This window comes from Macaca mulatta, chromosome 10 (assembly GCF_049350105.2).
Source record: "Macaca mulatta isolate MMU2019108-1 chromosome 10, T2T-MMU8v2.0, whole genome shotgun sequence".
Lineage (NCBI taxonomy): Eukaryota > Metazoa > Chordata > Mammalia > Primates > Cercopithecidae > Macaca > Macaca mulatta.
In genome coordinates this window covers 89065203-89082851 of record NC_133415.1, presented here as the reverse complement: position 1 = coordinate 89082851, position 17649 = coordinate 89065203, and the positions used below count along the sequence as shown (strand labels likewise).

The 17649-nt window shown below is 46.6% G+C and overlaps 2 protein-coding genes and 1 long non-coding RNA gene across 59 annotated transcripts in view; 1 reads left to right on the top strand and 2 right to left on the bottom strand.

The window, feature by feature from the left end:
* The window catches only part of AAR2 (AAR2 splicing factor), a 34830-nt gene extending 25738 nt beyond the window's left edge, over window positions 1–9092 (bottom strand). For 5 of the 10 annotated variants that reach the window (XR_013399867.1, XR_013399866.1, XR_013399865.1 and 2 more), the window contains exons 1-3: window positions 9067–9092; window positions 4923–5732; window positions 334–563 (exon numbers count right to left, since the gene is read on the bottom strand). Coding sequence is in view for 6 of the 10 variants with exons in the window: in XM_077951761.1 (XP_077807887.1) it covers window positions 334–563; window positions 4923–5679 (987 nt within the window). In the remaining 4 variants the exon portion in view is untranslated. Of the gene's footprint in view, window positions 1–333; window positions 564–4922; window positions 5733–8513 lie in introns of all 10 variants that reach the window. The other 5 variants (XR_013399868.1, XM_077951762.1, XM_015149074.3 and 2 more) reach the window with 2 other exon arrangements.
* LOC144332148 (uncharacterized) lies at window positions 2532–5733 on the top strand. The gene is made up of 3 exons (XR_013399922.1): window positions 2532–2653; window positions 3384–3502; window positions 4008–5733. It is a non-coding gene; the product is annotated as an uncharacterized LOC144332148 (long non-coding RNA).
* Window positions 9093–12197: 3105 nt separating the features above from the next.
* The window catches only part of EPB41L1 (erythrocyte membrane protein band 4.1 like 1), a 140160-nt gene continuing 134708 nt past the window's right edge, over window positions 12198–17649 (bottom strand). For all 48 annotated transcript variants that reach the window (XM_077951651.1, XM_077951654.1, XM_077951682.1 and 45 more), the window contains one exon: window positions 12198–15672. In XM_077951651.1, coding sequence (XP_077807777.1) covers window positions 15664–15672 — 9 coding nt within the window. In that variant the 3' untranslated portion in view covers window positions 12198–15663. The remainder of the gene's footprint in view (window positions 15673–17649) is intronic.

Here is a 17649-nt window from a genome sequence, read left to right as displayed (position 1 = left end):
GCTTTACTGGGTTGTAGCAATTCATGGCTACAGGGAGAAAGAAAAGCTGTTTTAAGCTGAGTAAACCAAAGCAGTGGAAGGAATTCAAATCCAAGTACCCCACTGTACTTAGGCACACTGGGGATGAGGTATAGATTGAGCGTGGTACAGAGAGAAAATTTCTGGCATAGAAACACAATTGAGTAAGAGAGAGAAAACCAGGAAATATCCCAAGACTAGGAAACTGAAATATAAACATTTTTGGGTCATGGAAGAATAGCAAGAAACAAAACACATACTGTTGCCTCAATTCTGACCCACATCTGCATCAGCTCAGTCAGAAAGACTGCTCACCTGTAAGGTGCTGGTGAGGAAGTTGTCTTGGGAGACAATGTCTACAAAGAAGTCAGCGGGGATCTCACCAAGCTGGTGGTACAGGATGGAGATGAGGTTGATGTAGAGAGTGTGGTGCTTCACCATGGCTGCTTCTGACCGGCACAGGAGGTTCAGGAGCCGCTTCCAATGCTCAAATGCCTCGTACACATTCCCCAGCAGGAAGCACACAAAAGCAAACTGCAGTTCACCTGAAAGGTGCAGAGAGGAGAAGTGATTCTGAGGGAGAGGAGAACCAGCTGACACTCTCCATCACTGTTCACAAGGCCATCAATTCCACTGGACCTCAGCAACAGATTACTTTTTATCCTTGTCACTCCTGCAGAGCCTGGCATGGGATTTTGCACCTAACAGGTACTCAACAAATGTCTGCTGAACCGCTATGAATTCAAGCCATGGGAAACCAACCTGTGGCTTTGGATTTCTGTAAAGTCAGACTGCAAGAGAAGAAGTATTCCCAGTATTTGCCTGGCATTTTAAGTTTACAAAATGTGTTCATGGATATTATGCCAAGTGGCTCTCAAACCTGGCTGCCCATCAGAATCACTGAGAGTCTGTTAAAAGTAAAGCTACCCAAGCTTCCCCCTCAGAGGTTCTGGTTGAGGAGAGATGATGGGGCCTTCATATCTGTAGCTCTGACAAGCTCCCCAGGTGATTCTGATGCGGATGGTCTGCTCCAGGGTCACAGAAATACTGCACTACACCATGTAACCCTCAGCCCAACTCCACAGGCGATCAGGAAGGTGGTATTTGCCTCATTTTACAGATGAGGTCAAGGGCTTGCCCAAGGCCGCACTTCAATGCTTCACAATGTGGGCAATGGAAAGATAAAACAGATTCTCTATTGGGTGGGAACAGTTCTAGGACCTCCCACCAGAGAAAAATTCCTGAGTACTATTCCAGGGTCAGCATGCCAGCCAGATTATTTTTTGTTTGCTTAATCACAGGGCTCTGTGATTTAATCTCTATGAGCAGCTTGGTGGCTAAGAGCATGGGCTCTGGAGCCAAACTGCCTAGATTCAAATCTTAGCTCTGCCACTTAGCAGCTGTGTGACCTTGGGCAAGTTACTCAATCTATTAAGACCTGGATTTCCTTATTTGAGGGTTGCAGCAAAGATTAAATGAATGGATACAGTACACGTAAAGCATTTAGAATAACACCTGGCACAAAGTAGCACTCAAAAAATATTATGTTCCCAATTTCTATCAGATGCCCATCTCAAACAAAGAGACCTGATGATCCAGACACCACTGTCCCTGGGCAAGTAACGGGGTCTCTGGTTACTGCAGAATTACTGCCACTCATCACAGGCATTCTCTCTACTTTAAAGGTAGCTGGAAATTTAATGAGGTATATGTCCATGTGGGCCATAAAAAGAAGAGATGCACTCAACACCAAATACCTCTTTAAATGCATAGTGTTTGATCTCTGCCACTTCCAGAGACCTGGAAAAACTAGCTCCCTGTCCTAAGCATATGGAACTAAGTTTGATGTATGTGAATAGCTACCTGGTTGAGATATTTTGGATCTCTGACCAGTATTTTCAAATACAGTCAAATTTTCTTTGTGTAATATACATTAATGATTTGCTTCTTCAGCTGGCTTTACTTGGTTTGTGAAACTAAATATCAGCTTATTCTTTGCATTTAGGACATTTATTTAAATTTGTGCATTTCTGACCTTGTCTAAAATTTAATTATGACATCAAAAATAATTTCAAAGAGCTGTGATGTAGATTCAAAATTATCCCTGGACAGGTGTGGTGGCAGGGATAGTCCTAGCCCTTTGAGAGGTCAATGGAGGAGGATTGCTTGAGTTCAGGAGTTTGAGACAAGCTTGGGCAACACAGGGAGACCCTATCTCGACCAAAAATAATTAGCTAGGCGTGGTGGCACACACCTGTGGTCCCAGCTACTTAGGAGGCTGAGGTGGGAGATCACTTGAGCCCAGGAGGTTGAAGCTGCAGTGAGCTGTGATCATGCCACTGCACTCCAGCCCATGTCACCAAGTGAGGCCCTGTCTCAAAAAAAAAAAAAAAAAAAAAAAAAAACAACCCAACAAAGTTATTCCTGTAACAGACTTTTTCACAAGATATATTTTGAAGAATTGAAATGTTTAAGAGGTAGAAAGACAGGATTTCTATTCATTTTTAAGCCAGACTTTCAAAAGTTACTTATTACATGAAAATACTAATGCATTAAGATATACCTGTTAAAATATACGTTATATCATCAGCTGACCCAATGATATAAAAAGTCCTGTCTAGGCACAGTAATCCCAGCACTTTGGGAAGCCAAGGCAGGAGGATCGCTTGGGCCCAAGAGGTTGAGGTGGCAGTAAGACATGATTGTGTGACTGTACTCCAGCCTGGGCGACAGAGCGAAACCCTGTCTCAAAAAAAAAAAACAAAGTTTTTTTTTTTTTTTTTTCTTTTTTTTTTGAGACGGAGTTGTGCTCTGTCGCCCAGGCTGGGGTGCAGTGGCCAGATCTCAGCTCACTGCAAGCTCCGCCTCCCGGGTTTACACCATTCTCCTGCCTCAGCCTCCCGAGTATCTGGGACTACAGGCGCCCGCCACCTCGCCTGGCTAGTTTTTTGTATTTTTCAGTAGAGATGGAGTTTCACCGTGTTAGCCAGGATGGTCTTGATCTCCTGACCTCGTGATCCGCCCGTCTCGGCCTCCCAAAGTGCTGGGATTACAGGCTTGAGCCACCGCGCCCGGCCAAAAAAACAAAGTTCTACATTCAAATTTCTCGCTCAACTTCCAACAAGAAAATATGCAAATTACCTGGAAAATTTGTAAATATATAATAGCTGTTCAAAATGTGACACATATTTGCTGTCACTAGTATTTAAGAAATATAAATAAGGTGCCATTTTTCAACTATCCAATTGGAAGAGGCCTTTGTTAAACTGCCATGCCCAGTGCTGTCAAAGGTGATGGGCAATAGCTTCCTACCAGCCAGCAAGGATGCAAAACCTTCTCCTGGCAACATGCACAGTCTGACCCAGCAATTCTATCCCTAAATGTACGCATAAGTACACGCGAGAATGTTCACTAGATGATATATGTATATATATTTTTGAGACAGCTCTTGTTGCCCAGGCTGGAGTGCAATGGCGAGGTCTTGGCTCACTGCAACCTCCACCTCCTGGGTTCAAGTGAGTCTCCTGCCTCAGCCTCCAGAGTAGCTGGGACTACAGGTGCACACCACCCAGTTAATTATGTATTTTTAGTAGGGGTTTCACCATGGTGGCCAGGCTGGTCTTGAACTCCTAACCTCAGGTGATGCCCCTCGGCCTCAGATTCCCAAAGTGCTGGGATTACAGGTGTGAGTCACCACACCTGGCCACTTGATGATATTTATAATAGGGAAAATAGGGAACATCTCAATGGTCCATAACAGAGAACTGGTCCAGTAACTATGGAACATGAAACAGCCACTAAAAAAGTGACTGTTAGTGACATGAAAAAAACATTTATATTAAGGCAGATTACAAAGTAATAATATACTTCAATCCTGTTTTTATAAAAACTCATATATACATAGATGCATATACTGAATTTTAGGTTTTTTTTTTTGAGACGGAGTCTCGCTCTGTCGCCCAGGCTGGAGTGCAGTGGCATGATCTCAGGTCACTGCAAGCTCCGCCTCCCGGGTTCACGCCATTTTCCTGCCTCAGCCTCCCGAGTATCTGGGACTACAGGCGCCCGCCACCTCGCCCAGCTAGTTTTTTGTATTTTTTTTAGTAGAGACGGGGTTCACGGTGTTAGCCAGGATGGTCTTGATCTCCTGACCTCGTGATCCGCCTGTCTCGGCCTCCCAAAGTGCTGGGATTACAGGCTTGAGCCACCGCGCCCGGCCCATATACTGAATTTTTAAAAGACTGAGAGGAGGTACATAGAAATAAACAGAGAAGACACTGAAATGAAATACACAGAAAAAAAGGAATATAAATATACCAAAATGTACAAATGGTTATTTCTAAGTAGTGAAGATTTGAAGTAAATTTTTTCTTCTATGATTAATATCTATCATTTTTGTAATAAAAGGGGAGGCAACAATAAAAACTGTAATGATTAAAAAAAAAAAATCACTGTCCTGTTCTAAGCCAGTTGAGAGACCAACATCTTGAGGGTCAGGAGCAAACTGAGGAGGGAGGTGAGAGGCTACAGTGAGCAAAAGTCTGGCCCAGAAACCAAGAGTCCTGGGTTCTGGTCTCAGTTCAGCCACTCAGTGGGCCAAAGCTTTTCCTTCTGTAGGACTGGGCTCTATCAGTGGTTCCCAAACAGAAGATTATCTGTACTAGGTTCACCTAGGATGCTTGTTTATTAGACAGAAAGACAGACAGACAGAAACTGCGGGAGCCCCGCTCCAGATCTCTGGAATCACAATCTCCAGGGTTAAGGGTAAAGATACACCTGTATCTTCAGCCTCCTAGCCAGGTTTAGTTTCTGCTGGACTAACACAAGATATACTCCCTATTCTAAAACACCTCTGCTAATATCCTCCCCTTGGCCCACTCCCAAAGAGCCTTGTTCCTTCTCACCAAGCACATCCTGGGGGCTGCTGGGGAACTGCTTGTTGAGTACAGTCTCCAGGGCATAGCTCAGGTCCATGCTGTGCTTGGTTATCTCTGCTGGCGTGGCACCCGCTGGGAACATCTGCGTGGGTAGCTCTGAGAAGCGGATCTCTGTCCCAGCTCTGGGCTTCATCTCTGGTAGCCGGGCCAGGCCCTCTTGGTAGCTCTTGCACTCAGTGCCACAGCGGGGTAGATTCTGCCCCACGCGGTCCTTGGTGTGCTTCATGGAGAGCACAGGTAGCACATCGGAGAAGGCACAGATCTGCCGGTTCTCAGGCTGCAGCTTCTCCACTGTGGCTTCGCTGATGAAGTTGGTGAGTGAGATCCACTTCTTCAGGGTGGCATATGGGTAAGGCCCCAGGAACTGGTCCAGCTCCTGGAGGTTGGCCCTCATGGCTTCCACCTCAGACTCTGGGGCTGGGGACAGGTCTACCTCTTCCCTGAGTGTGCTCCAGCGCAGCACTGTCAGCCCCCGCTGGTGCAGGCTAAGGAAGAAACCCATACGAGGGCCTACTTCCTTCGGATTAGCCTTGTCCACAGAGCTGTAGTAGAGGAAGTGGATGCCTGGAGGGATCATCTTCACGCCCCGGAACTTGGGCCCCACCTCCCAGGAGTTACAGTCAATCCCAAACTCTGTTCCCTTGGGCATGTTCAGGATGACAACAGTGGCCCCTTCAAAGAAGAGGCGCTTGGCTAGCTCAGGATCCATCTGCAAGGCAGCCATGGGGCCAGTGGTAGGTGACCAAAAGAACCCTTTTTCTTTGTCTTCCAGAATAGCTAAGAAAGAAAGAAATCAGAGTTAATCAGAATGTGGGGAAAGATGCTTCATTTGCTAAGCATTCTGTATGTGCCAGATACTGAATTAGACTCCTGACATAATTATTTCCCTTAATCCTCATGACAACCCTGCATTGAGTTTACAGATGAGAAAAATGAGGATTAAAAAGAAAGGATTTTTGTGTTTTGGTTTAACATGCAAGGACACTCCCTTCACAGCTACAAGATACCAGTGAAAGAAAAGTGACATGCTCATGGTCACACCAGGACCCAAATTAGAATCTGGGTACCCTGCCTGCAGGCCAGTGTTCTGTCCACCATCCACTCTTAATATCGTCTCAGATCTCTTTCTCACAAGAGAGGGTGAGAGTGGAAAATGCTTGGACGGCTCACTCTAAACTATAACTATGCCTAAATCATTTAAAACCATAATTCTGCCTAAAAACTATCCCAAAAGATTTGGAAAGATTAAATCAAGTACATATCCAGTTTCCCATAAGCCTCAGGGAAGGCCCAGAAACGGACAGATGGTAGAAAGTGGAGGCTCAGCATCTAAAATTTGTTCGAGGTCTAGAGAGCTTTTCAACCACAAATCTCCCCTCTTCTTTCACTCATAGAAAACCTAAATTCCAGAGAGTGAAACAACTTCCCAAAGAGCCCACAATCAGTGGTGGCTCTGGACCATTCATCCAGAATGAATTCAGGTGGTAAAGCTGGCCTAGGAAGAGAAAGCAGGCCAGAAGAGAAAGAGCTTAGTACACTTATTTTACCTACTTCTAAATATCCCAGACATTGCCTCTGGGATATCGGCAAGAATGGTACCAACACAAACAAATGTAAACAAACCATTATCTAACCTTCTAGTCCAAAGATACCTACCTGATTAATTTAACAAATACTCACTGAGTGCCTGCATTGTGCCAGGATCTTTGCCAGGCCCCCAAAGAAACATCACAGATTAAGACAGTCACTGCCCTCTAGGCAATTCCAATCTAGCCAAGATGCCAAAATTTCACACACAGAAAAACCAGCTGCCTGTTTAATTCTGTTTACTTTTTTTTTTTTTTTTTCCGAGACAGGGTCTTGCTTTGTCACCCCGGTTGGAGTGCAGTGGCATGATCTCGGCTCACTATATCCTCCACCTCCCAGGTTCAAGCGATTCTTGTGCCTCAGCCTCCCAAGTAGCTGAGACTACAGGTATGTGCCACCATGCCTGGCTAAGTTTGGTACTTTTAGTAGAGAGAGGATTTCACCATGTTGCCCAGGCTTATCGGGAACTCCTGAACTCAAGTGATCCGCCTGCCTCAGCCTCCCAAAGTGCTGAGATTACAGGTGTGAGCCACCATGCCTGGCCCTGTTTACTCTTTTTACTTTAAATAAAACAAAATAAAACAGTGCAGAAAGGAAGACCAATCCTTTTCCAAAAATAAGAGCACATTTTAACATCGTTACCTCAGAACCACCGCAAGTGACTCTTACCCTGAATCCACACTTTGCGTTTCACCAAACTGCAAGTCACAACCCATTTGTGGATTAGGAAATCAATATAAAGGTCTCAACAGCATTATTTTTTAAATGAAAATAACAGAAATTTTGAAATATCACAATACATCAAGAGTAGTAAAGCTAAGTACTGTTTTCTGGAGCTTTGTGTGTACACTTGGTTGTGTCATAAAATGTATTTGTTACTGTAGGTCACAGTCATAAAGGTTTGAAAGACACTGCTCTAAATAATTCATATCAACAGGCAGGGCACGGTGGCTCACGCCTGTAATCCCAGCACATTGGGAGGCCGAGGTGGACAGACAACGAGGTCAGGAGTTTGAGACCAGCCTGGCCAATATGGTGAAACCCTGTCTCTACTAAAAATACAAAAAAATTAGCTGCGCATGGTGGTGCGTGCCTGTAGTCTCAGCTACTTGACAGGCTGAGACAGAAGAAGCGCTTGAACCTGGGAAGCGGAGGTTGCAGTGAGCCAAGATCACACCACTGCACTCCAGCCTGGAGGACACAGCGAGATTCCATCTCAAAATAATAATAATAATAATAATAATAATAATAATTCGTATCATCTTCCTATTTGTAATCCTGAATTCAGAAAGTATTTCATGTTTGCTGAATGAACAGATATTCCATTTAGAATAACTGCTCATCAATTAGCCATTTTGCCTTGTGACATCTGTGTGCTCCTCCTTGATAATGACATTTCTTTCATTCTAATTCCACCAGTCTGTAATTCTATTCACTATATCTCCAGCAGCTGGCACAGGGCCTGGCACAGAGGAGATGCTAGGAAAAGGTTTATTAAATATGCATAGAACTCTGCAGTCTACCAACCTCTGTCACTGACAGCTCTGTGAGTTCCTCACAGTCCTGGAACACCTAAAGTCACATCCATCCACTTCTCTCCACCACCTCCCTAATGCAAGCTACCATCGTCTCTCACCCAGAGTGCTTGCTCCTCAATCCATTATCCACTCAAGAGCAGTAACCTTTTCAAAATACCAATCTAATCACATCACCACCCATGTCAGCTTCTGAGTGGTTTCCCACCTGGTTCTTGAAAAACCAAAATTCTTCCTATTACCTACAAAGCCTGCACGGTCTGACCCCTGGCAACCCCTTTAGCTTGTTTCACATCATGGTCCCCCACAAGCTCTCTGTTCCAGCCACAACGGCCTCTTTCAGACCCTGAAATTGGAGGCTCTCTCTCTTCAGATAGAAAACTCTTCCCTCCCCACTCGGTCAAATCCTTTTTTCTGATCGCAACTCAATATTCACCTCCTCAGTAAAGGTTCCTTGACCTGGGGCTAGATCAGGTCTCCTGTGATATACCGTGGGGTGCCTTGTACCATTCCGTTTCAATGATCACCACTGCAGTTTTGGATGTTTGATTGTGGGCTGTCATCGCCACAAGACTTGAGTCCTGCTGTATCCCTAGCACAGATTCGACGCCTAGTAAATATTTATTTAATACAAGTATGATATCCATTTGGTAAACGAGAAACAAAAGCTCAATTCGGGGAAAGACCTTACTGGAAGTCACGCAGAGAGTAGGGCAGAGCCACGTCGAGTGCAATCAGGGTCTCCGGCCCCCAGGCTCTAAAGTTAAGAAAAACGCGAAGTAACTCCGTGTGACCCGGGAAGCCCTGGTAACGGCTTCTCAGGAAGGGCCTCCAGAGACACCAGCGTCCCACAAGCAGAGAACCAGCCGCCCCAGCGAGGTGGGCCTAGTTCAAGGCACTCCGTGACTCTGAGCCGAGAAGAGGGGCGGCCCGGCCACACATACACAGGGAATCAGGAAAGGAAAAAGAGGCCAGGAGGCCACACTCACCGCCTCGCCCCACGTTCTGGTACCGCGGAAACGCACCGGAAGTTCTCCCGCTTTGGCGTCTGACTGGAGCCACGGGGAAAGCGGTCCGGCCGAGCCCTGGGTCGCGGGAAGAATGGCCCGTACCTGCAGGTTCCGCCGGATGCAATGTTGCCTTTTGCTATTCTTAGTTTCTCGTTTTAGCTTCTGAACTGTGAACAACTTTCATTAACCTTTGCATTTTATATCCCCTTCCAGAAACACAGACACCAGCCATCTTACTTTGGGCGCAAGCAGTCATGGTCACTAAAGCATAACCAAGACTTGTACCAATGGCTACTATTCAGTAGTAGCCAGTCAGGCGCTCGGTCACTGTCTTTGTCAGCCAGTCTCTATCCGGGTCACAATGTCTCAGCTTCCAGTCACACTCAGCCCTCGGGGAGAGCCTCAGAAACCCAGCCCAGAGAGAACCAGCGTCAGCCTCTGCTGCTGCAGGAGCAGCAGTCACCACCTCAGTCCCTCTGACCCTGCGTCCTTCCGGCAGGCCAAGTCCTAACGTCTTAGTCAGGCTATCAACGCTCGAGGGAAGAAGCTGCCTGTCTTGTTCCTCACTGTTTCCCTGGAACCGAGCACAAAGCCAGGCACAAAAGCTCAGCTGAGTACATATATTATGCATTTAATTAATAATGATGATAATTTGGTATTAATAAATCACTTCTATTTGTGAGTCTAACCCTGCACTATTAATCAGGGTTCCACCAAAGATGCAGAGCCAGTAGGAGATCTATATTAAGTGATTTATTGCAAAGAATTGGCTTATGTGATTTTAGGGCAGGCAACTTGGGTCTTTCTTTCTTTTCTTTTTTTTTTTCTTTGAGTCACAGTCTCACTCTGTCACCCAGGCTGGAGTGCAATGGCGCGATCTCGGCTCACTGCAACCTCTGCCTCCTGGGTTCAAGCCATTCTCCTGCCTCAGCCTCCCGATTACAGGCGCCTGCCACTATGCCCAGCTAATTATTTTATTTTTAGTAGAAACAAGGTTTCACCATGTTGGCCAGGCTGGTCTCGACCTCCTGACCTCAGGTGATCCACTGCCTCAGCCTCCCAAAGTGCTGGGATTACAGGGGTGAGCCACCACGCCTGGACTGCCTTCTTTTTTTGTTTTTGTTTTGCGATAAAGTCTTGCTCTTGTTGCCCAGGCTGGAGCACAGTGGTACATTCTCAGCTCACTGCAACTTCTGCCTCCCAGGTTCAAGCAATTCTCCTGCCTCAGCCTCCCTAGTAGCTGGGATTACAGGTGCACACCAGTATGCCCAGCTAATTTTTGTATTTTTAGTAGAGACCAGGTTTCACCTTGTTGGCCAGGCTGGTTTTGAACTCCTGACCTCAGGTGATCCACCCACCTCGGCCTCTCAAAGTATTGGGATTACAGGCGTGAGCCACCGCACCCAGCCCACTTGAGTATTTCTAATCCTTGCACTAACCCTAGTAAGGTATGTGTATTCCCAGTTTGCAGAAGAGAAAACTGAGGTTCAAGGAGATGTTACACAGCCAGAGAACGGCAGAGCTAGAATGCAAACCAATGGCTGTTCTTATCTCTTGTGCTGCTGCTCCTTAGCTTGTCTGTCACATTTCCTCAGTGACAGCCGGATACGCCAATCCGTCTCGGTCAAAATTTATCTTTTAGTGGGTTGCAGACTAGACCGGGCCCTGCAGTCATGGTTAATCACAATGAGCTACTGCAGGATTAACCAGAGACAGCCTCCATCAGTCACAGTCATGCTTATCAATCTCAGCCTGTCCTGTCAAGTTTCATTTCCTGCATGAAGAAACTCAGCTCCCTCTCCACCCCTCCCCACTCCCAGTCTTAAGTGCTGAGCTCTGTGGTCTGGTCTCAAAGCTCCCTGTTTTAGTTGGGCCTACCATCTTCTCCAAGACTCCAGGACACTGAACAATGGATGTAGAAGCTGTAGATGGTGGCCTAGGAGTCCCACCTTGTGGGTTTCATGTCCATTCAGATCAGAATTTCTCAACCTTGGCACTATTGACATTTGGGGCCAGATAGGTATTTGTTGTATGTGGCTGTCCTGTGCATTGTAGGATGTTTAGCAGCAACCCTGGCCTCTACCCACTAGACGCTAGTAGCATCCCTCAGTTGTGACAACCATTCCTAAATGTCCCCGGGGCGGGGGTTGGGAGCAAAGGAGGAGGGGTCATTTCCCCACTCTCAACGCAGTTGAAAAACACTGATCTGGGTGAACTTACCTTTGATTATTCCACAAAAGCAGAGAGGATGGTCCTTTATGGGAGACAGAAATATGGATCAGGGTGTATGGGGTCCTGAGGAATCATATGAAGACCCATTGTTTATAAACCAAGTCCTATTCCACAACCCTAGGGATAACAGATTGCTAAATGAGACCTATAAGGAAAATTCAGGGAAGGATTCATAATGTTCCTCGCAGCAGTTGCCTCTGACAAGAGACAGAAATCTGGAGAAGGGTGAAGAATCACTTTTCACTGCATAGTCTTTGTATCATTTAATGAATTACCTTTCCAAAGAAAAGAAGTATTTAGTATTTGAAAGTATAAGGAAATGCTCGGGTATATATTTGTGTATTTATTTTGAGATGGAGTCTAGCTCTATCACCCAGGCTGGAGTGCAGTGGCGCGATCTCGGCTCACTGCAAGCCCCGCCTCCCAGGTTCATGCCATTCTCCTGCCTCAGCCTCCCGAGTAGCTGGGACTACAGGCGCCCGCCACCACACCCGGCTAATTTTTTTGTATTATTTTAGTAGAGACGGGGTTTCACCATGTTAGCCAGGATGGTCTCGATCTCCTGACCTCATGATCCGCCTGTCTCGGCCTCCCAAAGTGCTGGGATTACAGGGGTGAGCCACCGTGCCGGGCCAATTGATCCTCCACTAGCCTGTGAGTTCATGAAGGGCAGGGACTTTTGTCTTGTTTGTGTTGTGCCTGGAGAGTCACCCAAGGCCTGTACCACCTTGAGTTCCAAACATTTGTTGAATAAACATGTTCTAAGTTGGGATGTCTCCACTTCAGTTTTAGCCCTTCCCACAATGCCAATTTGTACCAGTAGCCAAGGTCAGAGAGAGACAGTGAGAGAGAGAGAGAGAGAAGAGATGCCAAGGAAGTATGGTTCAGCATCAAACACATTTATTTCACTTTTATTGAGTATACAAGAACAGAGAGCACACGCATACAGCACGGAGCACTGAGGTGGGGGAGCATGGGGACGAGAGAGGAGAGAAGGGTGTGAGTAAAAAGGAACAGGACAGCATCGCAATTGGTTGTTAAGGTGCTTTTGGAAAAAAAAATTATTTCGAGTGATGTTGCTCATGCAATTTCAGGCCAGTCTTGGAATGTGCTTGCAGGATTCAAAAACTGAAACAGGTCCTGGCACTTCCTGTACCCTCAGATGGAAAAGATCCATAGAAAACAAAACAAGAGAAAATGAAGATCCATGAGATGGCAGAGTAGAAAAAGACCCTGGAGAGCATCTGGTTCTTTCTGCTTATTTTGCAAGTCGGGAAACTGAGGCCCAAGAGGGGGAACAGGGATAGCCTGATGTCACATGGTGAGTTAGGAGCTGAGCCAGGATGGTCACCCAGAACTCCTAACCGCCCTTAGGGACTTTTTCCACTATGCTACATGGCCTCCTGGGTGGAGAGGCAGCACAGAGAGGATGAGAAACGAAAAAGAGAAAAGGAAAAGCAGGTTGAAGACAGACAAGACAAACATCTCTATTCTCTACAAAGAGGAGGATGGGGAGCAAACAGTGCCCTAGATTCTAGCTTTGCAGGTCCCCTCCTCCCTAGTGGCACTGCCTGCGTCTCTGTAGAAGGGAGGTCAGAGCATCCACAGGATGGCAATTTCCCCAAGCCCTGGTGGCCCACAAACTCCACAAGCTAAGCCTGGTCACTTCATCCCTGCCCTGAAGCCAGGTACAAAATCCAGAACAAGGATCCTCCCTCTGAGGTGTGTCCAGTGTGCTCAGGACTCCTGGTTCCTGCAAAGATGAGTTCCTAGACCAAAGTGGCCCAGAGAGGATTGGAGCCACCACTCCAGCTCTTGACCCAGAACGAGTGGGAGCTCTCAAGTTAAGAAGGGCAGGAAGAAGGTTCTGTGGCTTTCCACCAGGATTGTAGAAAGAACCTGGCGTATGGAAAGTGTGCTGCTGCACTCAGGGGGAGTTGGAGTGGGTTCACCGGCCTGCACCCGGGGGATGCCGCTGATTCTGCTGCCCCGCTGAACTTCCCATTTGCCTAGAGAAGCAAATGCTATTCTGATTTCCTGCCCTGCCTCAGGCCAGCACCAGCTAAGCAGCTAAGGTATATGTCATCACTGACAAGCAAGCCAAAGGGACGCATCTAACCTGGGCTGCCTGGAGGCACCCCTGGGCAATGCCCCAATAGATTGGCGAGAGTGGGGAGATGCTCTCAGATGGGCCAGCCATGGCTGAAATATAAAGCTGGCTCAGGTGGCTTCTCAGGCTCCACCCTCCCCTCCCACCTTCTTCAGCCTGAGAATAGTCCCTGGCACAAGCAGGTAATCAGTAAATAGTTGTGGAATGAATTTATTAACTGGTTTAAAAGGAGGACTGGGAGGTAAAATGGAAGTGAGAAATTAGCAGTGCAGTGGGACATTTTCCCTCACCAAGGGGCACTTTCTGAGCTCAGAGCAGTAGCTTGTGGCAGACAAGCCTGAGGAAGCCCATGTGTGGCAGAGGGCAATGCCAAGCTTTTGATGTGAGCTTCTTGAAGGGCTCCTGTGGTCTTGGAGCAATTTCTGGGTACAAGCTCAGAGATCAGATGTTGATTAAGAGGGAGGTCTCCAAGCCAAGGTCTTATGCAGAGCTGGAGCCTTTAAGCAACATTGCCCGTCACTCTCAACTTTGTCCTGGGACAGGGGAGGCCTTTGCAAATGCAGTTTTTATCTCTCAGGGTCTGCCCCGTGCAGCCTCCTTACCACAGCTACTTTGGCCCGAGAAGAAGAAATGATTCAGAACAAGGAAGAAAGTAGAGGAAAAGGCTGAGCTGGGAATTTTTAGACAGTCAGGTTAAAGCCATCATCTTCTATAATGGCTGGGAGCACCACCTCCCTTTGGATATGGAGTTGGTTATTACAATGGGGTCAGGGAAGGGCAGGATGTGGCCAAAAAAAAAAAAAAAAAGAGAGAGAGACAGAAAAGACTGAAAACCAAGGCAAGCCCCGTAGGGAGATAAGGACTAAGCCAGGGACCTCTACTGTGGCAACTTCAGCAGCAGAGTCCCAGATTGGGACCCGGTACCTGAGCACAGACCAGGTCCTGACTGCTACTACCGGGGGGGCAGGGAGAAGGTGTCTCGAACTGGCATTTTGGGGACAACATCTGTGTTGCTTCTTTCTTGCCAAACCCACACCTCTCCATTAGGGGCCCCCACCGCTCCCCACCAATCAACCAATTACAAACACCACACACAGTATTACTACACTGAACCCGTCAGCCCCTACTGTGAGCCAACCCACACCCAGAGTCCAGGTCTCCTTAGCTGGGCCAGTTCAGTGAGATCTAGGAACCTCAGGATACATCAATCACAGTCAGATAATTATAATTTTAGAATGTCAGCTTCATACTTACCAGCACTGTTTATTTTAATATTTTTTTCCTGTTATATGCAATATACATAACTTAAAAGCACATCCGTACAAACCTCCTACAAGCTGCACCTTCATAATGAGAAACCATAAACATACAATGTCTACTTCCCTTCCTGTGGCTTCGTTTTCTGTTCTTGCTTTCTTTTCTTTTTCTCATTTCAAAGGAGAGTCATCTGCAGTGGCCCTCAGCAGGACCCAGACACAGAGGGTGAGGGGTGTAGGGCCGGAGAAGGGAGAGGAGGGAGCCGAGACAGAAAATGACAGCAAGACATTGAGAGTTGAGGGTGAGGGGAGGTGGGAGAGAGGCAGGTGAATTTTGCAGCCCAGTGTCAAGATCCAGGAAGTAAGAATCCAGTGTTCTTCCTCTTTCTTTCCAAGTGGGGAATTTTCTTTCTTTCTCGGAAAATGGTTGACTGTGCGTGTCTTGCTGCTGCGACTTCTCTTGCTTTGCTGCGCGAGTGTTTTCCTTTGCATTCAAGTGGGCCTCAGAAATGCTGGAGAAGAACAAATGGAATTGCTCGTCTGCTAACTGTAACGTGCAGAACCAGGGTGGGAGGGACTTCTACAATCATCGTGGTCTGGCTTGCGTTTCTTATTTGGCGGGGGAAAGGAGTGAGCAAGGGATTATAGTTATTATATAATTTTTTTTTCTTGAAAAAAATCCCACCAGTTCTTCAATTTGTCTGCAAAGGAAATGTAGGTGTTCAGATGTCGGTTGTTGCCGTCGGCCAACTGCTCTGCCAGCCCCAGCAGCAGTGCAAGGACGCGGTGTTTCCTGTATATATATCTATATCTCTATATATCTATATATATATGCTTTTCCCTTCCCAGTCTCTCATCAGTGACAGTACGTCGCAGCTGGGACGTCGGTGTTGCGTCGGAGAATCCAGAATGAAGGCCCCTTCTTAATGGTTCTCTGGCTTGGGTTGGACCAGAAATGCCAGGATCTCTTCACAGAGGTCAGGATTCCTGGAAGCCAGAGGCATGGGGTAGAATGCGGGGTGGGGAGTGGGGGGAAAGGAAGAGGACAAGGAAAGTTAGCAACTTCGGTCACTTGTTTTTAAATACATGGCAAGAGGTTGTTTTTGCTACCCTTTACCATATGCCCTTTATTGTGACTCAGCAAGGTAGAGTGACTTGCACCTGTAATCCCAGCTACTTGGGAGGCTGAGGTAGAAGGATCTCTTGAGGTGAGAAACTGGAGGCTGTAACATGTAATGATCATGCCTGTGAATGGCCACTGCACTCCAAAGCCACACAGCTTGTGTGTGGCAGCAGAGAACTGAACCCACATCTGTCGGATTCCAGAGCCCATGTGTGTTTGCTTGCTTGTTTCCAGGGAGGTGTTAATCTTTTACTTTGGCCTGAAAATGTGTTAAAATGTCCTTTAACACCAAGAAGCTAAGATCATCATCATTTCACTTTTTCTTCCTATCTTTTGTCAGCTCTAAGAAATGTTTAGTCACGATTGCAGATGTTCTTTTTTCATTTGTTTTTCCTTTCTGTTGTCCGTGGGCTAGCTGTGTCCTAGAGATTAAACCACAGACAGCAGTGATTAAATAAAGAAATGGAGCCTGGATTCCAGGTTTGGCTCCAAAACTCAGTGTTTAAGGGAGCAGGCTCTGCACTCTATGGGCCAGCTAGCTCTGTAATCTTGGGTGAGTTTCTTAACTTCCTTTCCTTTAAAAAAATTTTTAAGCGATGAGTCTTACTATGTTGCTCAGGCTGGAGTGCAATAGCTATTCACAGGCATAATGAATGCACATTACAGCCTTGAATTCCTGGCCTCAAGTGATCCTTCTGCCTCAGCCTCCCAAGTGGCTGGGATTACCGGTGCATGCCACAGTGCCTGGCAAGTTTCTTAACTTCTTTAAGCCTCAATTGCTTCCTCTGTAAAATGGGTTCTGCCTCCCATTATAGGGAGGAATTGAAGCAAGGGCCCAGCATATAATAAGTGCTGAATAAATACTGGCTGTTCTTATTATGACGATTGTTGCTGTTGTTAATTTAACTACACACTACTCTGATCTCCTTGAGGGCAAGGGCTGTCTTTTAACTCTTGTCTTTCCGGTGTCCAACACTGTGCCTGGCACACAGCAACTACTCAAAACCATTTAACAGATGAAACATCATTTCTGCTACTTGCATACAGTCAAGTGCTAATGGAATCATAGAAAACAGATCTTTCTTGGCTCATTTGACAGACAGAAAAACTGAGGCCCAGAGGCTTCAGGCTTAGCAAGTTGGCAAAACTAAGGCTAGAGCCCAAGGTTCCTGTTTTGGAACAGGTCAATTTTTTCCCGTTAAATTTTGTAAGGTCAGGAAGATGGGCAAGTGCTGCCCTCTTGCTGGTGGTGTTTGGGAGACAGGTCTTCTTTGAAGGAAGTGGGCCAGTGGGAGAAGATGGAGCAGAAACCAGACGTCTGACCTGCGAGGTTGCAGGGAGAGAAGGGAAAAGGTTCTGTGTGAGATGGGTGACTTTCCACACTCATAGCAAGAACTTCAAGAAGGAAGAACGTTAAGAAGGAAGACAAAGAGTCAACTGAAGCAGAGACAGACAGATGTTTCTGGAGGATTTGGGGAGAGAAGAGAAGAGTAAGACCAGCAAGATAAACACCCTCATGGAGACAGGGCTTCAGGCACCAGGCTGGTGGTAGACAATTATGGTCTGACTTTCTCAGTGCTCTCATCAACCTCTAAACATGGAGAAACCTCAGAGGGACAAGGAAACAGGTTCCCTTTGCTGAGCCCCTTCTGTAGGCAAGACACAGATCCAGTATATCACAGGTGTTGTTTAGTTATTACAGCAACTCCAATTTCTACATTAATGACATTTTGTAGGTGAGGAAACTGAGGTCAGAGAGGTTCCTCTGGACACACAGCCACCAAGGTGTTTCTAGCTCCAAAACCTAGGTGTATCCATCTATTCCTTCCTTCTTTTTTTTT